General features: G+C 44.9%; 3 protein-coding genes across 3 annotated transcripts in view; 1 reads left to right on the top strand and 2 right to left on the bottom strand.

Moving 5' to 3' along the window:
* Positions 1 to 397, bottom strand: part of MEI1 (meiotic double-stranded break formation protein 1) — a 37,212-nt gene extending 36,815 nt beyond the window's left edge. Inside the window, exon 1 of the mRNA XM_062624194.1 lies at positions 252 to 397. Within this exon, the coding sequence (XP_062480178.1) occupies positions 252 to 368 (117 nt within the window). The 5' untranslated portion in view covers positions 369 to 397. The remainder of the gene's footprint in view (positions 1 to 251) is intronic.
* A 139-nt stretch (positions 398 to 536) lies between these two features.
* SNU13 (small nuclear ribonucleoprotein 13) lies at positions 537 to 4,270 on the top strand. Its single transcript, XM_062624195.1, has 3 exons — positions 537 to 647; positions 1,399 to 1,519; positions 2,381 to 4,270. Exons 1-3 carry the CDS (start codon positions 645 to 647, stop codon positions 2,641 to 2,643), a joined length of 387 nt encoding a protein of 128 aa, XP_062480179.1. The 5' UTR covers positions 537 to 644; the 3' UTR covers positions 2,644 to 4,270.
* Positions 4,271 to 5,667: 1,397 nt separating this feature from the next.
* On the bottom strand, positions 5,668 to 17,630 carry XRCC6 (X-ray repair cross complementing 6). The gene is made up of 12 exons (XM_062624196.1): positions 17,524 to 17,630; positions 17,307 to 17,416; positions 16,716 to 16,854; positions 14,595 to 14,849; positions 13,623 to 13,806; positions 12,523 to 12,709; positions 10,765 to 10,933; positions 9,464 to 9,625; positions 8,779 to 8,908; positions 8,004 to 8,104; positions 6,922 to 7,035; positions 5,668 to 6,147 (listed from the first exon to the last, which is right to left on the bottom strand). Exons 1-12 carry the CDS (start codon positions 17,609 to 17,611, stop codon positions 5,942 to 5,944), a joined length of 1,845 nt encoding a protein of 614 aa, XP_062480180.1. The 5' UTR covers positions 17,612 to 17,630; the 3' UTR covers positions 5,668 to 5,941.
* Positions 17,631 to 17,641: the final 11 nt, after the last annotated feature.

Consider the following 17,641-nt stretch of genomic DNA (forward strand, 5'->3'; position numbering starts at 1 on the left):
GGAGCAAGAGACAACCACCCGTCAGCGCCTGGGCCCGGGCCACCCGCTGCTCCCACACCACGCCCCGAGGGAGGCAAGGAGGCTGCCACAGGGCCCGAGAGCCGCGGTGACACCGCTGGCCTAGCGCCATGGCAACACTTGTCCAACCCTCAGACTCGGCTCAGGAGAGGGGGCAGCCGAGTGGCGGCTGCTGAGGGGAAAGGGGGTGCCCCATGCCAGCACCGCCCGGCGGCGGGGCGGCCGCTGCCCACCGAGGCGCTGCCGTCGCCCAGGGTCTCCACGGCGCAGGCGAGGCAGAGCGGCGGGCGGAGGGGCAGCGACCAGCGAGGGCCGTGACCGCCGCCGGGCCGCGCGCACCCCGCCGCCATCGCCTCAGCGCGCCTCCGCTGCCGGCGGGGCCCGGTTAGCGGCCCTGGAGGGCTGAGCGTGGCTCGGCGGGGCTCCGCAGCGCCGCCGGCGGTACCGGGTGTTACAGCCGCGCTCACGGCTGCGGGGAGCGGCCGGCGTACAGCGGATCACATCCCGCTCGCCCCGCCCCCCCGGCTTCCGGCGGCGCCGCTCCGCTTCCGCTCCTCGCGCTCAGGCCGAGAGGAGCGATCGTGCCGTGCCGCGCCGTGCCGTGCCGCACCGCCCAGGCCGCGGCCATGGTGAGTGGGGCCCGGCGCCGGCCTCCGCCTTGTTATCCTGCTCCGGGGGAGCCGCGCCGGGGTGCCGGGGCGCGGGGAGAAGGACGGCGCGTCCTCGGCTGCGGGGCCGCGAGCACGTGGAGGCCGCGGCTGGGTGCGGGTCTCCCCGCAAGGAGGAAGCCGGAGGGTTGAAGGGGGCTGGCGGTGCTGGGGCACCCGGCGGGCGGGAGCATGTGCTCGGCGGGCGGCAGCCGTGTGGGGGGCAGGGGGCACTGGGGCGCAGCGGTGGGAGCTGAGAGGTTGCCGTTCCGGCAGTGCCGGGCGTTAATGCCGCCTGTGGCCTCGTTGTCTTTCCGCTGCGCCACGGATGTTAACAGACGTGTAATTGGCAGAAATCAACCCGGTATGTGCTCTCTCGGGATTTCCTTAACATTCCTGCCCGAGCTTGTTAATTTGTGCACTGAAATGCTTCATTTTATATAGTATCTGTAGTAGTAAATGCCTGGTGACTGCCCTGCAGGTATGTTCACTGCTGCTAGTTTATGAGGTGTAAGCTGGCTGTGTGGATAAAGACACTGTTAACTTGGAATTCCAGAGAAATTCCTCTTTAGAAATAAAACGCAGTGGGATTTTTAATGTATGCACACAACAGATGAGAATAGCGATGTGACTCCAGGAGTCAATGTATGTGGTGGACACAATGCCTATGTAGTGTTGTTCCAAGCAAGGCCCCTTTTGCTCCTAATGTAATTCTACTTTTTCCTTTCTGTAGAGTGAAGCAGAAGTGAACCCCAAAGCTTACCCGCTGGCCGATGCACAGCTCACCAAAACACTCCTGGATCTTGTGCAGCAATCCTGCAACTACAAGCAGTTACGCAAGGGAGCCAATGAAGGTGAGACCCATGTGTTGCAAAGTGTGCTGGAAATCATCTCGAGGATTTTGCAAGAAGTTGTGGCTAGAGAGCGTCTTTTTTCTCTAGCTGTGGACCCCTAACTTTTATATAGGTCTGGCTCTTCCAAGTGTCTGTCTCCTTCCTTGTCCTTCTGTCACACTTAAGAAATATTCTGGTCCCACTTAAGCAATATTCTGGGACAGAACTAAGCTGAAATCTCTTCAGCACTTATATGCAGTTCTGGTAGATGCCCAGGCTGTGTTCCTGGTGTGTGTCCTGTGGTCATGGGTACTTCAGTGTGTGGCACTGGGATTACTAGATGCTTGGCCAGTTCAGAATCATAAGAAAGATCTGGGTTTGAGGGTACCTCTGGTGCAGCCTGCTCAGAAAGTGGCTCCCTTCACAGTTGGATCAGGCTGCTCGGGGTTTTGTCTAGACTTTTAAAACAGCAATCCCTATGGATAGAAACAATCTCTTGGGACCCATTTTCCATGGCTTAAACCCCCATGGAGGTGTGTCTGAATATAAAATTCCAGCATGTTGCCAGAATCATCTTCAGGCAGCTGTCTGCAACTTGTCCTTTTTACTGTGCACTTGTGAGGACAGTCAGGCTTTGTCTTCTCTGCAGTCCCCTTGAAGTAGTTGAAGACAGCAGCTATGTCCCCCTCACTCCCACCTCAGCCCCCTCTTCTCCAGGCCAAACAACCCACCTTGGCCCTACAGCTGCCACTTTCCTCTGGCCTGGCCTTATGGTAGCATTAGATCTCCTTGCTCTTGCCAATTCCTGCATCTTCTGAAGTTATTTTTCACTACATGTGCTTTCCAGAAGGACCTACACTTACTCTTCAGTCTCTTTTACAGCCACCAAAACATTGAACCGAGGGATCGCAGAGTTCATTGTGATGGCAGCAGATGCGGAGCCCTTGGAGATCATTCTGCACCTTCCTCTTCTCTGTGAGGACAAGAACGTACCTTACGTGTTTGTGCGCTCCAAGCAAGCCCTTGGCCGAGCATGCGGTGTTTCCCGGCCTGTCATTGCCTGCTCCATCACCATCAAGGAAGGATCACAGCTAAAGCCTCAGATCCAATCTGTCCAGCAAGCTATAGAAAGACTGTTGGTGTAAATGCCCATGAGTTTAACTGTGTGGAATAGGAAAGTTGGAGTTGAGGGAATTGATGTCTACCTTCGGTTGAGATCATAGTTTTGATATCAGTGTTTCATTTCAAAATGCCATATTTTTTGTTTAATAAGGCTTAATTCTTAGTGTTTCTTCCTCTTCTCCCCAGCCCTTTCCATTATTCCAACATACTCATTGTATTACTTCTTGAAAAGCGATTGTACAACTGTATTTTCAGTTTGATGTTTAAAATGGGGAAAAAAAGAAATCCTTTCTTTATCTCCACATCTGCCTGCTCAGGGCTTTTTTTAACCCACCCATTAGCTTCCTCTGGGTTGCAGTACTTCTGCTAAGCTTCAGCCTGTAGCAAGGCATGAGTACCTGACTCTGACGGGTTTAGCCTGAAGACAAGGTGTGTTGGTTTAGTTCCCTGTGGAGCTGTTGCTTTATGCCATGGAGCAGTGTACACCAGGTGTTAAGGGGAGCAGTGGCTACTGTGTAGCAGTGGACAGAGCCAAGATCAGTACACCTAGCACAACCCTTCTTGAAGCCAGGCAAGAGACTGCTGTTAAGAGGTGTATGGGGAGCAGAAATCATATGGCAGTGCACAGGAGGAAATCCCTTTATTTCACTTATTTTTAAATATTGACTTTTTAAGAAAAATAAAATTGCTGACAAAGCTGAACATTACTGTTATTCCCTTGGGGAAGCATTTGCAACTGATGTGTTTCTACTTGTAAAGCTCAACTGCTCAGAGATTGCCTAAGGGCTATTGCAGTGCAGTATCTCACGCTCCTTCAGTTTGATGGGGTTTTCTCTTGGACAATATCAACGAGTCTGGGCTTCCTGGGGAATTCAAGTACAAAACATGGCAGAGGAGCCTGCTGTGGCTGACAAGTACCCTACGTGTGGCCATAAAAGATACTGTGCTTTTAGGGCAGCTATTGTACTGTAGTCACCCAACTGAAGATGAACCCTGTAAGTCATGGGTCTGAGACAACAGAGAGCAAGTAATTTTTCAGCTAACCTGCGTTTTAGGAAGAGAATGCCAGATAATCCCATGCTCTGGAAAAGTGCGAAGCACCGCCTGCCTTCTGGATTAACGGTGGTTTTGTGGAGCTACCTTTAGTTAAATGCATATTATGCAACAAAATCCACTTACTGCTCTAAGGAGAAAAGTTGAACCTCTGTGTTGAAACAGATCCTATCAAACCTGCCTTCTACTGCAGGGTCCTAAAGCTTGTGTGGAAAGACCAATAGGTACAATAGCAGAAGGGAAAATAAGTTCTCCTGTAACATTTCCGTAGAGGCAGTAACTTCATAACTTTATTAAATACATCCCAAGCTGATGAAATCAGCTCATGAAAGACTGAAAACAAATCATGCCTATGTATCTTTGTAAATGGCGGGTAACAGTAATATCCTTGCTAGGTGAACTTAATGCAAAGATTTTGGAGCCTTTTCATGTGTATGAGGTTTAGAAAGGCTGCTGTTCCTTCTGCTGATGCTGACTGTTGAACTAGTGCTTAAAACCACAACTTTGCAAAGGATTTATCCTACTGTACCCTGCCAAGATAGCTGATGTAAGACAAAGCACATGAGCAGCAGAAATAAAGGATTCTTGAGCAAGCAAGATGGTCCAGTTTTCTGCTCTGCAGCCTTCCCTTTTAAAATTCTGCTTTATGCTGTTAACACACACACAAAAAGCCAGGAGGAAGATCTAATAATGTAGAACAAACATGCCACAATCATCCAAAACCTGGAACATGCTGTGCCTGGGGGTTAGCAAGCCAAGAGTTAACATGGGCAGTTGGGGAATGAAAATTCACAGAATTAAGGCCAGGACACTTGCTGTTTTATTGCCTTCAAGTCTTGCTACAAGTGTTTCTAGTAACTTCCTTTGCCCTTCAGCAAAGGAATCGATTGCTTAGACAGATTTTTATTAAAAATAACTACTATAATGCAGGATGATTGGAAGTAGAATGCACTATGCATAGCTCCAGTGCTGCAGAGCTCAATGGGGGCCACCTGCTCTTTGGAGAGGAGCTGTGGCAGTGGAAGTGAGCAGCATGCTGGCACAGCTAGGGTGATCACAGTGCAAGGGCTGTGAGTGGTTCAGAGCTGCCTCCGATACATGTGCCACACACTACAGCATTGGCACAACCTTAATACATGGCTTAATTCTCCAATACGCTGCCTAATAGTTTCTATGCCAAACAGGAATCCCAGAACACTGACCCTATACAGACCAAAACGACACTTCATGTATCCCATGTCTGCATCCTGTAGAAACTTACAGTTCAGCTAAACAATTAGTAGTGTTTTCTAGAGCAAGATCAGTGACTTGGTTTTAGTCATCTTGCACCACAAGACGTGTGGAGCATGCCATGGGTGGAAGTTCAAAAACCAAAACATAGCCCCATGTGCAGCTTCCATAAGTATGATTACAAAAACAAAAATCAACTGGAGATAACAAGAGCAACTCTCCACAACTTGCCATTTTTCTGTTTTTAAAGCACAGATCTGAGTACAGAGGCCTGCGCAATCATCTGACTCGCTGCAGAGGTAAAAAGCTCTGTGCCATCTAAGTAACTTAACTGGGGTAAGTGCTTGCAGCCTTCCAGGGAATATGATTTCCCCCCTTTTTAAAACCAGCTTTTGCTATTGCAAATTAAAAATGGAAACCCTGGCTGTGCAGCTTCATGAAGTGCTGGCTTGTTGCCCAAACAATGGGCAACCGCTTCCCATAATGATTTTCTACTTTATGATCTGCTGGTAATTTTTGTAATGCCAATGGTGGAAGACAACCCAATCTGATTACAAGTACTGATACTGACTGGTTGGTTTGGAGAGTAGGAGAGTAACACACCCCATCTAAACCGTCTGTTAGCACACATACTTGACCGGCTGCTTGAACTCATGGGGGGCCATTAACACAAATCATTCTTTCTTCTTACTCACACTGAACTCTGAAAACGCCAAGTTTTGCTGTTGTTATGATGCAAAGATGGTATAGCCAGTGTTGCAAAGTAAGAAGTCCAAAATAACTTTTATTGAGACACAAGGAAGGCACAACTCTGTTCACTTGCAATGGGGGACCTGAGTTAGCAGGGACTTTAATTCTGCCTTTGGCTATTGTGAACAGAATCCAATTTTGCAGAGATGTTTCACAACTAAGAGTAAAAAATTTCTCCACTGCCTGGTTCAGCAACATTTAGTCGCCTTCTCCTCAGCAAGATTAAACAGACACATAAGCATCCACATTAGACAACCACAATCTTAGACTGAAGTCAACCAGGGCCTTTCACTCCTGCTTAATGCCATTAAAGTATTCCGTTAATGCATCCATGAGCTCCTGCTTCTTCCCCCCACCCTTCAGCCCATAAAGCTTGCATGCATCCTTCAGAACAGGTACAGTGAACTTGCCCAGAGTGCCCTCCTGTACATGACTCTGCAGCTCATCTTTTGAGATTTCTACCTTGAGCCTCTTCTTTGCTGGACCATCAGAAGCTAGAAATTTTAGATCACCAAGATTTTAAAGTTGCTTCATAGAAAGACATCAGTGTTTCTTATACACAACACTGTTAATGGCAGTTAGCACATGGTACTTTAACAGCTCACAGACCTAGTTTCCACATTTTGTTTTAAGAAGCAGCTGTCACTCACTACGCAAGTCATGTAGCTTTTCACTGATAGGAGTAATTTCAAACAAGTATGAAACTTTGTGTCCTGATGGAAAGATCACCCCAAAATGAAACTTTTAAGGGATTCTCATTGAGACAGCAGAATGCAATGCTTCCACCGAGAGCTCAGCTGACGCTCCCACTTCATGCAGAGTTTCATAGACTCCCAAACTACGCACGTACTTCAGCATTACTTAGCCATTTAGCCCTAAAGATGCTCATCCTGGACTCACTAAACAGCCCATGCATAAAAGTCTGCTTCCTCACCAACACAAACTGAAAGCATGAACAATTTTATTACTCTGTCACAAAAAAAACCACCCCCAAAATTAAAAAAAAAAAAAAAAAATTGCAATCATTTACCCACATTGCTTCCAATACTTCACTATGCACTTTCTCATTCCAGCAGTTCTCCAACTGGATATTGGAATCTCCTCTACTCCCTGAGAATCACTACTGGGTATAAATCCACTTCCTTGTGAAGAGGAGTAGGAAGGCTGTCACACAAGTGGCTTCTTTAAACTATGAGATGAACTTGAAACTTTAGGCTTCTAAACAACATACAGACACCGTGTTGTGAGTCTGCATCACCATCACTTACCTTGGTTTTGCTTTACAGCCTTCCCATTGGGATTGTAGTCAGGGGGATAAACCAGCTCCTTAAACTCCTCCACCAGGTTGCCCAACCTGCGGTTCATCTCTTCAACCTTTGGCACTGGTAAAAGAGAAAGATTTGCCCTCTCAAAAAACATAGTGATGACAGGAAATTCTAAACAAGGCCATCATACCCCATCCCTGACAGTGTTCAAAGCCAGGCTGAATGGGGTTTGGAGCAACCTGGTCTACTGGAAGGGGGTTAGAACTGGATGAGCTTTAAGGTCCCTTACAATACTAACCATTCTGTGATTCTATGATTCTATCACCAATACAATTGTGTCTCTGTAATAACTAGCAAGCGTCTTGCAAGCATGTGAAATGCAAAGACCTATGTTATGATACCCACAGATGAGAAATGTACAGCTTTTGATAATACCAAAAATCTGTATCATATGTTATGTAATGGACTCGCACATATCCTGAATAAGAAATACATACATAGAACAAAACTGACACTGACAAGCTGGAAGCGTCATAAAAAATCTCCCACTTGCGTGCACTGCTACCCAGGTCTAATCTTAAATATTTAGAATACAACAGGTTATTATCTAAGGTTGCAAGTAGTTTGAGGCATTGTTTTAAAAAAAGAATTTTTCCTTCAGGAATAGGTTTCTAACCTTTAACAAGACACTCTTACCTAGGAACTCTCACAGCCACAAGGTGGCATCACTGCCTCATCCACAATAATTCTCTCAGTAGTTCTGTCCATTAATCAGACTGAAATATTAATTAGATTCTTGAAGAAAGGAATTTATGACAAAACTCTTGTCACCATAGACAAAAGGTGATTCAAATTTAATTTTGGAGGGTAAAGTGAACAATTTTTCCTTTATCTTGAAAGTGACAGCATTAGAAAGTAAGGTTTCAATATTTCAGAACGGACACATACAGAATTCTACATCTTGGAACCGCACACAACTGAAGTATTTTTTAAAGACTTTGGGTTTCTAGTAGCACATCTCTGACTCCAAACTAAGCCAAGAGCCTTCTGCCCCACCTCCCTTTGCATCCACCAATAATTCTCACTTGTAAGATCCTCAGCTTGTTCTGGTTCGAGCATATCCAGTGCCAAAGCCTCCAGATTCCTGAAGTGCTGCTGCAAAACTGGGTTCTCAAAGCTGTCAATCCTGTCAAGAACCCCCCAAAACATCAATGCATGCAGCCAAGAAGACAGACATATAAGATCTACCCCAAACTTCTTTCACGTAAAACTACCCTCTTTCTCCTCCGACAATCCATCTCATCAGAACTGCTTTTTCTCTTTTCAATTTACCTGCTGAATCACTATCCTGTCATGCATCAACCCCATTAAAAAGCTGTGTGAGAGAAATGGAGACAGTGGAGAAATGAAGACTTTAATAACAGCTATACTACTTTCCACATACCTAGGAAAGGATCTCCCATAAGAGCACTTCATAAAATGTATCCTTGCTATAATGAAAAAGGCCCAACTATTCCCTCTAACGTGCTCTAATTTAAACAATCCCAATCTGATCTGCAATAGATTGGCAGAACCACAATAAAATGTGAAACCTCTGCAACAAATGACAACAGCCCAGACAACAAGGGCAATACTGTAAAGAGCTCCAGAACGTGCTACATAAAGCATGTGGTGCCTGGGTATTCAAAATTATTAAGAATAAAGTTTGGACAAAGCTATTGCAAAGGCAAGCAATTTGCATCAAAATACACCAAAGTCTCATCTCGTGGACACCACAGCTGACCAATGTGTGCAAAAGAGCAAACAGCATTGTGCTTTCTTCCCCATGCTACCCCCTGCATGCTATTTATCTCCATATACCTGTATTTGAAACGGAGTTTTTGAACTATTTCCTTCATTTTGTCCACCTGCTCTCGACTGGCTGGCACCTTTACTGTAAAATCAACTTTCCGCTTGTCATCTGCGTATGGGAGGAAGATGATGTGGAAGCCTACACAGAAGAGAGGGAGTAAGAGAACAGTTATACAGAATCACGGCCTCAAAAGGATCCTTTATGGGAAAGGCCAAGATACTTATTATCTGCCTAGGTCTGCTGACTCCAAACTAGCTAGCTGTTTTGTTGTACACAACAGCGATCCGTAACACTTCCTAGCACCTACAGCGTGGCATTCAATCCCAATCTCAATGTATATAATCAACATCACTAATGGCTTATTGAAAGAGATTCCAACTGAATGCATAGCTAAGAGTGGTATACTTGCGAGTCGCTGTGTATGAAGGAGATCAACTTGTCCACCTTCCCCATCTCTCACTGGATATAAGCTTGATAAAGGCTTGTGTGAAAATTAAGTGTTCACATGTTATTTCTGAAATGCTTTACTTTGTACACAAGCAGTGTTACTTCCCTAGTTTACATCCTCCCAGAAGAGGATTTTTAACTTAAAAGAGGTAAGAAAATGCAAAAGAGCAAGAGTCTGCCTTTGCTCCTTAATCATTCTGCACTCAGCTGAATGGATGCAGGGAAAGGCAGCATCTTTTCCCATACCTGGAGGAGCTATCTGCACTTTCTGCTCATCCACCTCTTCCTCCTGGGGAATTAGGGCCACAAAGCGAGGAGGGCTGTTCTGCCGGGCAGTATATCTGCACAGTATCATCATTTCCCTCTCCAGGCATTTCATCAGTAAGGCATTAAATAGCGTTGTACTCCCTGCAAAGTAAAGACTACACTGGTCAGACTAACAGCTTTGGTCCTTTGTTCAGGAAAGTAAGCCCAGACATTATAGTTTCAAAACCTGTGACTTCTTTGAAATGGTTGAAATATTGGAGAGGTAAAAAGCAGCTTTTGGAAGGGGTAGCCCTCAGAAATGGCAACACTAGTGTCAATCCTAACCACAGCAGTGAGAAATCTAGTGAGAAATGAAATCATGAGCATCTGAGCTATCAAATACTATTTAAAGTTGTAAACAGGTGTCTAAAAAGCCTCTTTCTGTTCTGGTGAGACATCATAGCAGCAGCACATCACAGAACCTTTGTAGAAGTAGCACTAAGAATTCAGACTGCAGTATTCCTCTCTTGATGCACACATTTGCTTTGTATTTTACCATATCTGGTGGTCAAGAAAAGACTGACATGTAAGTGAGGTGTTTGATTCAGAAACCTGAAAAGCTGGAGAAGCTAGTGGAAAGATTGTTAGTCAGACACCACAAAATATCTGGTCATAACTCAGCCTTCTCTATCCACCAGTAGATTGAGGAGCTAGAATTTTTTCTTTACTACTGAAGTTTGGGATGCATTAATACTGTATTTCTCAATAAGCAGACTTTCATGCACATGTAAAAAGGGGAGAAAAAGCAGTCCTAAGCATCCTCTCCTCTCTTCACAAGCCCATAAAGTTCTGCTAATTCAACCATACTTCTTGAGTACTGTTTTCACTCTGAGCTGATACAGACTTAAAACCAGCAATTATCTTCACTGGTCTGGGGCTTGATTTTTGTTTGGATGGGAGCTTTTTTTAATCACCTTTGCCTTCTATTCAGGTACTAGGATCCCTCACTTTCATGAATGACAAAACCAAATATTCTGGGACTACATCTGCACAGTTTTGATTAGCTGCTTGTCATGATAGATGAAACACAAAATGCAATCAGCTCTTCAGCTACTGAAGAAAATGAGAATTCATCTGCAGCTGAGAGGGTCAGTAACAGTAAATTCCATACTTTTCAGTATTAGCAAGTTTTTATATTAGACAAAGATTTTACACTCGCTCTCCAATGGCTCAAAACCACTATGAATCAGCTGGTTATCCTAATACGAAGTGGTGAATCTTCTCTTGCTATCTTTACTTACCATTTATTAGGGACTCCTCAGGATAGATGAACTGGGAGGGCCTGATATGGTGGTGCTGTTTTAGCATTGACAGTGGTTTGAAACCAACCAGATACAAGCCTGGAGAACCAAACCGTCTTAATTCTTCTGTTTCCTCTTTCTCCAGCACAATCTGTCGGTTTCCATATGTCTAAACCAGGGAAGAGCAGATAGTAGTGCTGGCAGCATAAAAAAAACTTGCAGGGGGAGGGAGCAGAAGAGGATGCAGTTGCTGTCTTCCACTATTGAAAAAAAGGATTTCAGACAAGACAGAGCAAAGTCTCATCATTAGTGCACATGGAAGGGGCAAGCCTCAGTCTGTGATCATCATCCCAAGGGAAATTCCACCTGGACATCAGCAAAATGCACTTTCCTAAAGACAACAGTTAAGCCCTGGCACAGAGAGGCCATGTCCATTCGTTGGAGTTCTTCAGAGCTGCCCCAAACAAACCTGAGCAACTTGATCTGGCTTTGTGAGTCTTGCTCTAGACTGGGTTGGACCAGACATTTTCAGAGGTGCTGATTCTACGCTTGCTTCAGCAGATGCACATCAGCTATCTACTCTTGGCAGAAACAGTGACCAAGGAATAATGCTTTTGATAGGTCACAAAAACATATTGTAGTCTAGCTGCTGAAGTTAGACATCATGGCTTAATGTCCAGCTTTTTTTTCATCTCCTGTACTTTATCTGAAGAAACTCATGTCCAGCATAAACAATATTTAATCCTAAGACAACAACTTTAAGAGCCTCTGGCATGAAAAAAACATATTTGTGCACTTGTGACAATATACCTAGCAACTGCATATCCTACTTTGAAATAAGGCAGTGCCTAAACAGAACGTGACATTAAATCTACATCAGCCGAACTATCAAGCAGAAAGACAAAGCAAAGAATAAAATAACAAAAGAAAAACCCAAAGGTAATATACCCTTTTTTGTTCTTGTTTGGAAAGAAGCTCCAACACTCCCCCACCTCCTATGATTCACACTTGTCTGATCAATAAAATGGCCAAAATCTGTTCCTAGTGAATCCAAAAATAAAATGAGCAGTGACAGCACAAGGCCACATAAGGTCAAGCTCTGAAAGCCTGGTTCTGCAGGTCAGAAATGACCTGTGTCTCTAAGCACATTTCCACTAGTAGCTATGCTTTGACAGCCACGCTAGAAAAACAACCCGCTCTTACTCTGCACGGAATTATAGAAGAGTTTTGGTTGGAAAGGACCTTAAGATTATCTAGTACCAAACCCCCTGCCATGGCAGGGATGCCTCACACGTGACCATGCTGCCTAAGGCTCTGTCCAACCTGGCCTCAAACACTGACAGGGATGGAGCATTCACAATTTCCTTAGGCAACCCACTCCAGTGCCTCACCACCCTCACAATGAAGAACTTCTTCCCCATATTTAACCTGAACTTTCCCTGTTTAAACCCATTACCCCTTGTCCTAACACTACAGTCCCTAATGAAGAGTCCCTCTCCAGCACCCTTGTAGGCCCCCTTCAGATACTAGGCTGCTAGGAGGTCTCCACACAACCTTTTCTCCAGGCTGAACAGCCCCAACTTTCTTGGCCTGTTTTCATACATAGCTTACAAAGTGAACAGGCTGTCCCCAGGGGAATACACATGTAAATATTTCTGCATCTGATCTTGAAAGAGAAACATAACCAAAAGCAGCAAGATAATCAGCATCTCTTCCCCCGCATCACAGGAAAAAGCAGGCACATAATCATTATGTTACCTGAGCCCTTTTTGTGTCACTAGGCAGGAGCAAGCTGCCTGTTTTTGCATTAAACATCCTCGTTTTTATTTTAACCAGTTCATTAGTTTCCCGATAAAGCTTCACCGGATAGGGCTTGTGAGCTTTGTGAAGAAGGTTGTAAACACCAACAGAAAGCGACAGATCTTTGTTCAGGTACAGATTTAACCTGTATAAAAAAGCAGATACAGACTTGAGGCTTCTGAAAGTTCACTTGCAAAGAAAGTAATCTCCTCAGAGAGCTTATTTTCTCTGCCCTCCTCCTCCTCCCCCAAAAATCACATGTATCTGAGCAAGAATGCCAGTGACAACAGCTCAGTTTGGGATTTTTAATATATATTTAAGAAAAACACTAGGCTGTCAAGGGGAGCTCACTCCCTTAATGTGCTTTCACATCATTCTGCTATGAACTGACTCATTTAAAAACACAACTGTTATGGAGTGCATGGCTCCAAAAATACTTTCTATCTGCTTTGTCAAGATCCCTCTAATCTCTCTGAAAGTATCTTTAATCTTACAGTAGGAGATCAGAAATATCAAGGCTATGTGAATCCACACCAAGTGCCTAGACAGACTGGCCACACGGAACTATTTCATAACAGGCCAAAATACCTACTATTCATATTGAGGCACTTCTTTCTAAGTTAACACCAGTAAGAAGAGCATCATTTCAATCAGATTTCATTACAAACTGTTTCACATGTTGCAGAGTTTGCAGAGTTGCATTGTCAAAAAAGACATATTGGCAATAATGTCATTTTTAAAAAAATTATCATGCCTGCACAAGCTCGATACAGAAGACGTCACACAGAGGAAAAAAGGAAGCCAAGCTTCAATCTCTACTCTTCTCATCCACCAAAGACAAACATCCTTGGAAGCTAGGGAAGAAATACCAATATTGGCCTAAGGAACTAAGACTGAGGAATGCAAGCACTGATGTCTTTACATTCCAATTGTTCCAGAGGAGGGTGATGAGACGCAGTCTAAAAAGGCATCAGGTGCCGCCACTGAATGAAATGTCTAGGGTATTTCTAGAATAACTACAATTTCTAGAATATTATCTAGAATAACTAGGGACAAACCTGGCTAAAGTCCGTTTCTTTGTCTCCTTCGCTCGTACTTTCTTCATGAGATGTTCCAGTTTCTCTGACTGCTCAGGTTGGATCCCAAGGTCCTCATCTTCTGCTATGTTTACTATATCCCTGTAGAACAAAGAGATATCGAACCCTCCAGGCTTTTTTAAGTGCATCAAGTCCAGGATGATATCTAGAAACACAGTAAAAGATAGGAGAAGGAGGATCACAGAAACAGCTTTTTCCCCACATTGGCATTATTTCTCAGCATTCTCAGATTTCTCTCTTTACACAAAGAATTTAAGGAGGAATAAGCTCCAAATTGTCATCTGCACCAGATGTAAAGTTTTACAGGGAAAGAGGCAAAAGACATTCTTCAACTTCAGTCTAAACAACGTAGCACAGAAAGTGTTTCCTCCCTAATTAAGAATCTGGACAACATTGTGCATGAAGAGGCTGCTTCAGGCACAGATGCAGGTAACGAGCTCAGAAATACCCAGTTTTAAGGGCTAATGGATTAACTAAGCCTCACAGCTTCTAAATCCAGCACATCTGCTGAACTCCAAGAGCACTAGTTACCACAGCTACACAGTTGAATAAAAGAAGCATTTGCTCTCTAGTCACTAAGCTCAGGATTCTGTTCTTCAGCTAATTCAAAATGGAGCCATTTTCTCTTCCTGGAAAACGGTGGAACAATGAAATAAAGTAGTTTGTTTTCCACGGCCCTCTCAAGTCCTGATTTATGCTATCAGAGTAGAAAAAGAGATCCTAGAAAACAAACATTAGTTGTTGGATACCAGATTGGATAGGAAATTTTCTAATTTAGCTTAAATACCAGATTTCTAATTTGGAAAGTTTCAGAAAACTTTGCCAGTTCTGATGATTTTATGTTCTTCTTCCACCACAAACTTGCAATGCAATCAGCATCTGCAAGGATACATCACTTTTATTCTGCCTGAAATTAGAGGGGAAAATAATGACCTGTGTCTCTCAGATCACCAGCTCTGGTTCGGGCCAGCTTGGCTTTAGCACTGTCATTGGCATGAGGGTCATCCTCGTTGGTGAAGAGCATGATCCTTTTGTGGCTCAATCTGACTCGGACATCACTGAAGAGATTAGAGCAGGCCCAGAGTGCTTCACCCAGTGAATAGTCAGCATTGTGGCCAAAGGTGTCATGGAAAAGTATTTGTCCTTTGTCTCCCTTGTACTGGTCCAGCTCTAGGACACGCTTTGCACCTAAGGAGAATAACAGCATTCATATACATTAGAAATACTGAAAGAAGTACTGCAAACTCTTCCAAATGTGCATCGAGGGGCCCTTGAAGTTGATATCTGACTAATGTCCTCTCACACCTTTGTGGCAATGCCCTTCCAACACCCATCTGAGAAAACAGTTCAGCATAGCCTAATGTTTGCAATATTGCAAGCCAGTTACCACCTGAAAGTACCTACAAGGGCCAAGAGGACACAAGTGTCCTGGCAATAATGAGGGGCTCTTCCTGCTGGGGGAGGGAAACAGGCATGGATCCAAGTATTACAAACCCTCTACACTCAAAGGACAAGTGCTCAGCAGGAAAGGCAGTAACTGCACCCACTGCAGAGGCACAACAGACTGCTGCGCCACCAGGGAGAGGAGAGAAGCCTGAAATACACCCTGCATCTCCACAGCACATTGGAAGGCTCATAATTATGTACTATACACTAACAGTATTACAGTATTATTTTTCTTATCCAGAGCATGCTGCTTTCCAGGGGCAGCAAATAAACAATTCTCTTCCTTTTTAACAGCCACCACCTCTCACCTGCATTGTCTTCATCAGCACAGCCAAGCTACTTCCTCTAAGGCAAGGCAAAAGGCAAGCAGGGAGAGAGGAGGAAAAAAGGATGAGCAAGAAGCCTAAGGTGCCTGCTGCCAGAAAAGGCAGAAGAACTTAAAGCAGTCTTGTCAGGTCCCTGTTGCAATTAATTCTGAAACTAGGACAAGGTACAGTTCTTTCAGGAGACCTCCCTGTGTTATTAAACCTGCTAGTTATGAAAACTAAATCAAACCTCCTCAGAGATAAAGGCTGCTATTAAAAGCTAGTAGACAAAATCACCCACAAAACTGCTGTCAGAGAATCAGCAACCACTACCATACATTCTTTGCACTCCTATCTTTTCCAATTCAGCAACTGGCACTCATTCTCAAGCAGATGCTAGATAATTAATAAATAATTAATAATAAAGGGTGGTCACAAAGATTATGGAGACTCCCTTTTTACAAGAAGTCACACGGAAAAGATGAAAGCTAATGGGCACAAGTTACTCTTTGGGAGATACTGACTGGACACAAGAGAAAAAATTGTCACAATGAGAAGAATCAGGTACTCGAATCATCTCCCAGGGAAGTGGTGGACTCCCCAACACCGGACACTTTCAAGATTTGGCTGGACAGGGTGGTGGGACATCTAGTCTAGTTCATGCCTGCCTAGAAAGGTTGGACCAGGTGATCCTTGAGGTCACTTCCAACCTGGTATTCTATGATTCTACGATTAATTCTATGAAATTCTAAGAAAAGGAAGAGCTACATTCAAGAACTGCAAAGCTTGTCCTGAAAATATGAGATGGAACACACCAAACAGGTTAGCATATTGGACAACCTGTTCTAGCTGACCCTGCTTGAGCCAGAAGGTTGGAGAAGACAACCTCCAGGAATCACATCCAACCTCAGCCATTCTGCGGTATTCTCCATCACCTGGAATGCACTGGACCTTAGCATGTACACATGCTTTTCTGAAGTGCAGCAGATACATGATGGGTCTCCAAGAGTTCTGTTAAGATCTTAGGTTTAGCACACAGCAAGTGAACCACCACATTAAAATAGAAGAAAATACATGGGAAAGGGATCTCACCCAATTATAACAGACAAAGCTAAGCTCCTACTAAGATCCCATGCTTTCAATAAACTTCTAAACCTACCCTTCCCCAATACACCTCAGTAACAGCAACCTTTTCATTAATCTGACAGCTGTTTTCAGAGAGACCAGTTACTGACAGTGCTGCTAAGCAGATTTCCTTACTCCATCTTTCTATGTGACTTTCATATCACTTTACTGTCTCTACCTGGATTATCCAGCTCCTGAAGAACATAGATGTGCTTGAAATCCGCTGAGTTCTTGTTCTTTTCTGTGCCATAGAACACCACGCCCAGCAGGTCCCTGTCACTACTAATGATTTTGCTGGTGTACACGCTCCAGATGCACTGGAAAAAATAAGAAAAAAAGGAGAAAAAAATGCACATGGGTCAACGCATGAAGAAAATCACCCGTGGTAAGGGTGCAACAGTTCTGACTTTGGCAATCAGGCCTTTATACAAGTAGATTCTAGCAAACAGAACCACAACAAATGCTTTAAGCTACGTTTCCCCAGGAGAAAGAGTTTGGGATTCTTGTTTTTCAAGAATCCCAGTACACAGCCTTAGGTATTTTTGCATTAGCATTCCCTTTCTACGAGCAAGATCCATGCTGAAGGCGGATCCATCGCCCATTCTATACACGTTTCCCTCACAACTCTGGACACGGCCCACCAGGCAACAGATCCTCCAGTCCCACAGCCATCCTTCAACCTCGAGCTGCTCGAGCGTCCCGGGGCCCTTACACCAACAGACCAGACAGGGCGACCACCCGGTCCCGGAGGTTCCCCAAGCAGCCTTACCTGGATGGTCATGTCAAAGGGAGTCACGCCGTCCCCGTCGGGCTCAAACATGCCCTCGGACGCATCCACTAAGAAAATGAGGCTGTCCCGACCTAAGAACTTGTAATCCGCTATGGAACAAGGAGGGGAACAGCTTCAGCAGCGGCCCGCTCCACCCGCTGACTCCCGAAGGGAGCGGGCCCTGGCGTGTCCCCTGGGATGGGGGGTGAACCCTTACCGACCGCCTCAGCCCTCTCCTCATCCTGTTCCTCCTCCTCCTCCTCCTCCGGCCCCTCGCTCCGGTAGTAAGACACCCAATCCGACATGGCTCCCGGTCCCGCGCGAGGCCCATGTCG

The sequence above is a fragment of the Pezoporus occidentalis genome, unplaced genomic scaffold (genome assembly GCF_034315485.1).
Source record: "Pezoporus occidentalis ecotype Australia unplaced genomic scaffold, CSIRO_AGI_Poc_V1 ctg263, whole genome shotgun sequence".
NCBI lineage: Eukaryota > Metazoa > Chordata > Aves > Psittaciformes > Psittacidae > Pezoporus > Pezoporus occidentalis.

Excerpts from the sequence above, each read along its gene's own strand:
- SNU13 (XM_062624195.1), top strand. Across the intron at positions 1,520-2,380 it reads ACGCAAGGGAGCCAATGAAG|CCACCAAAACATTGAACCGA; the intron begins GTGAGACCCATG and ends TCTCTTTTACAG.
- XRCC6 (XM_062624196.1), bottom strand. The coding sequence starts at position 17,611 with ATGTCGGATTGGGTGTCTTACTACCGGAGCGAGGGGCCGGAGGAGGAG. Across the intron at positions 9,626-10,764 it reads TGAGGAGTCCCTAATAAATG|GGAGTACAACGCTATTTAAT; the intron begins GTAAGTAAAGAT and ends TTTACTTTGCAG. Across the intron at positions 7,036-8,003 it reads ACAAGCTGAGGATCTTACAA|TGCCAAAGGTTGAAGAGATG; the intron begins GTGAGAATTATT and ends CTCTTTTACCAG.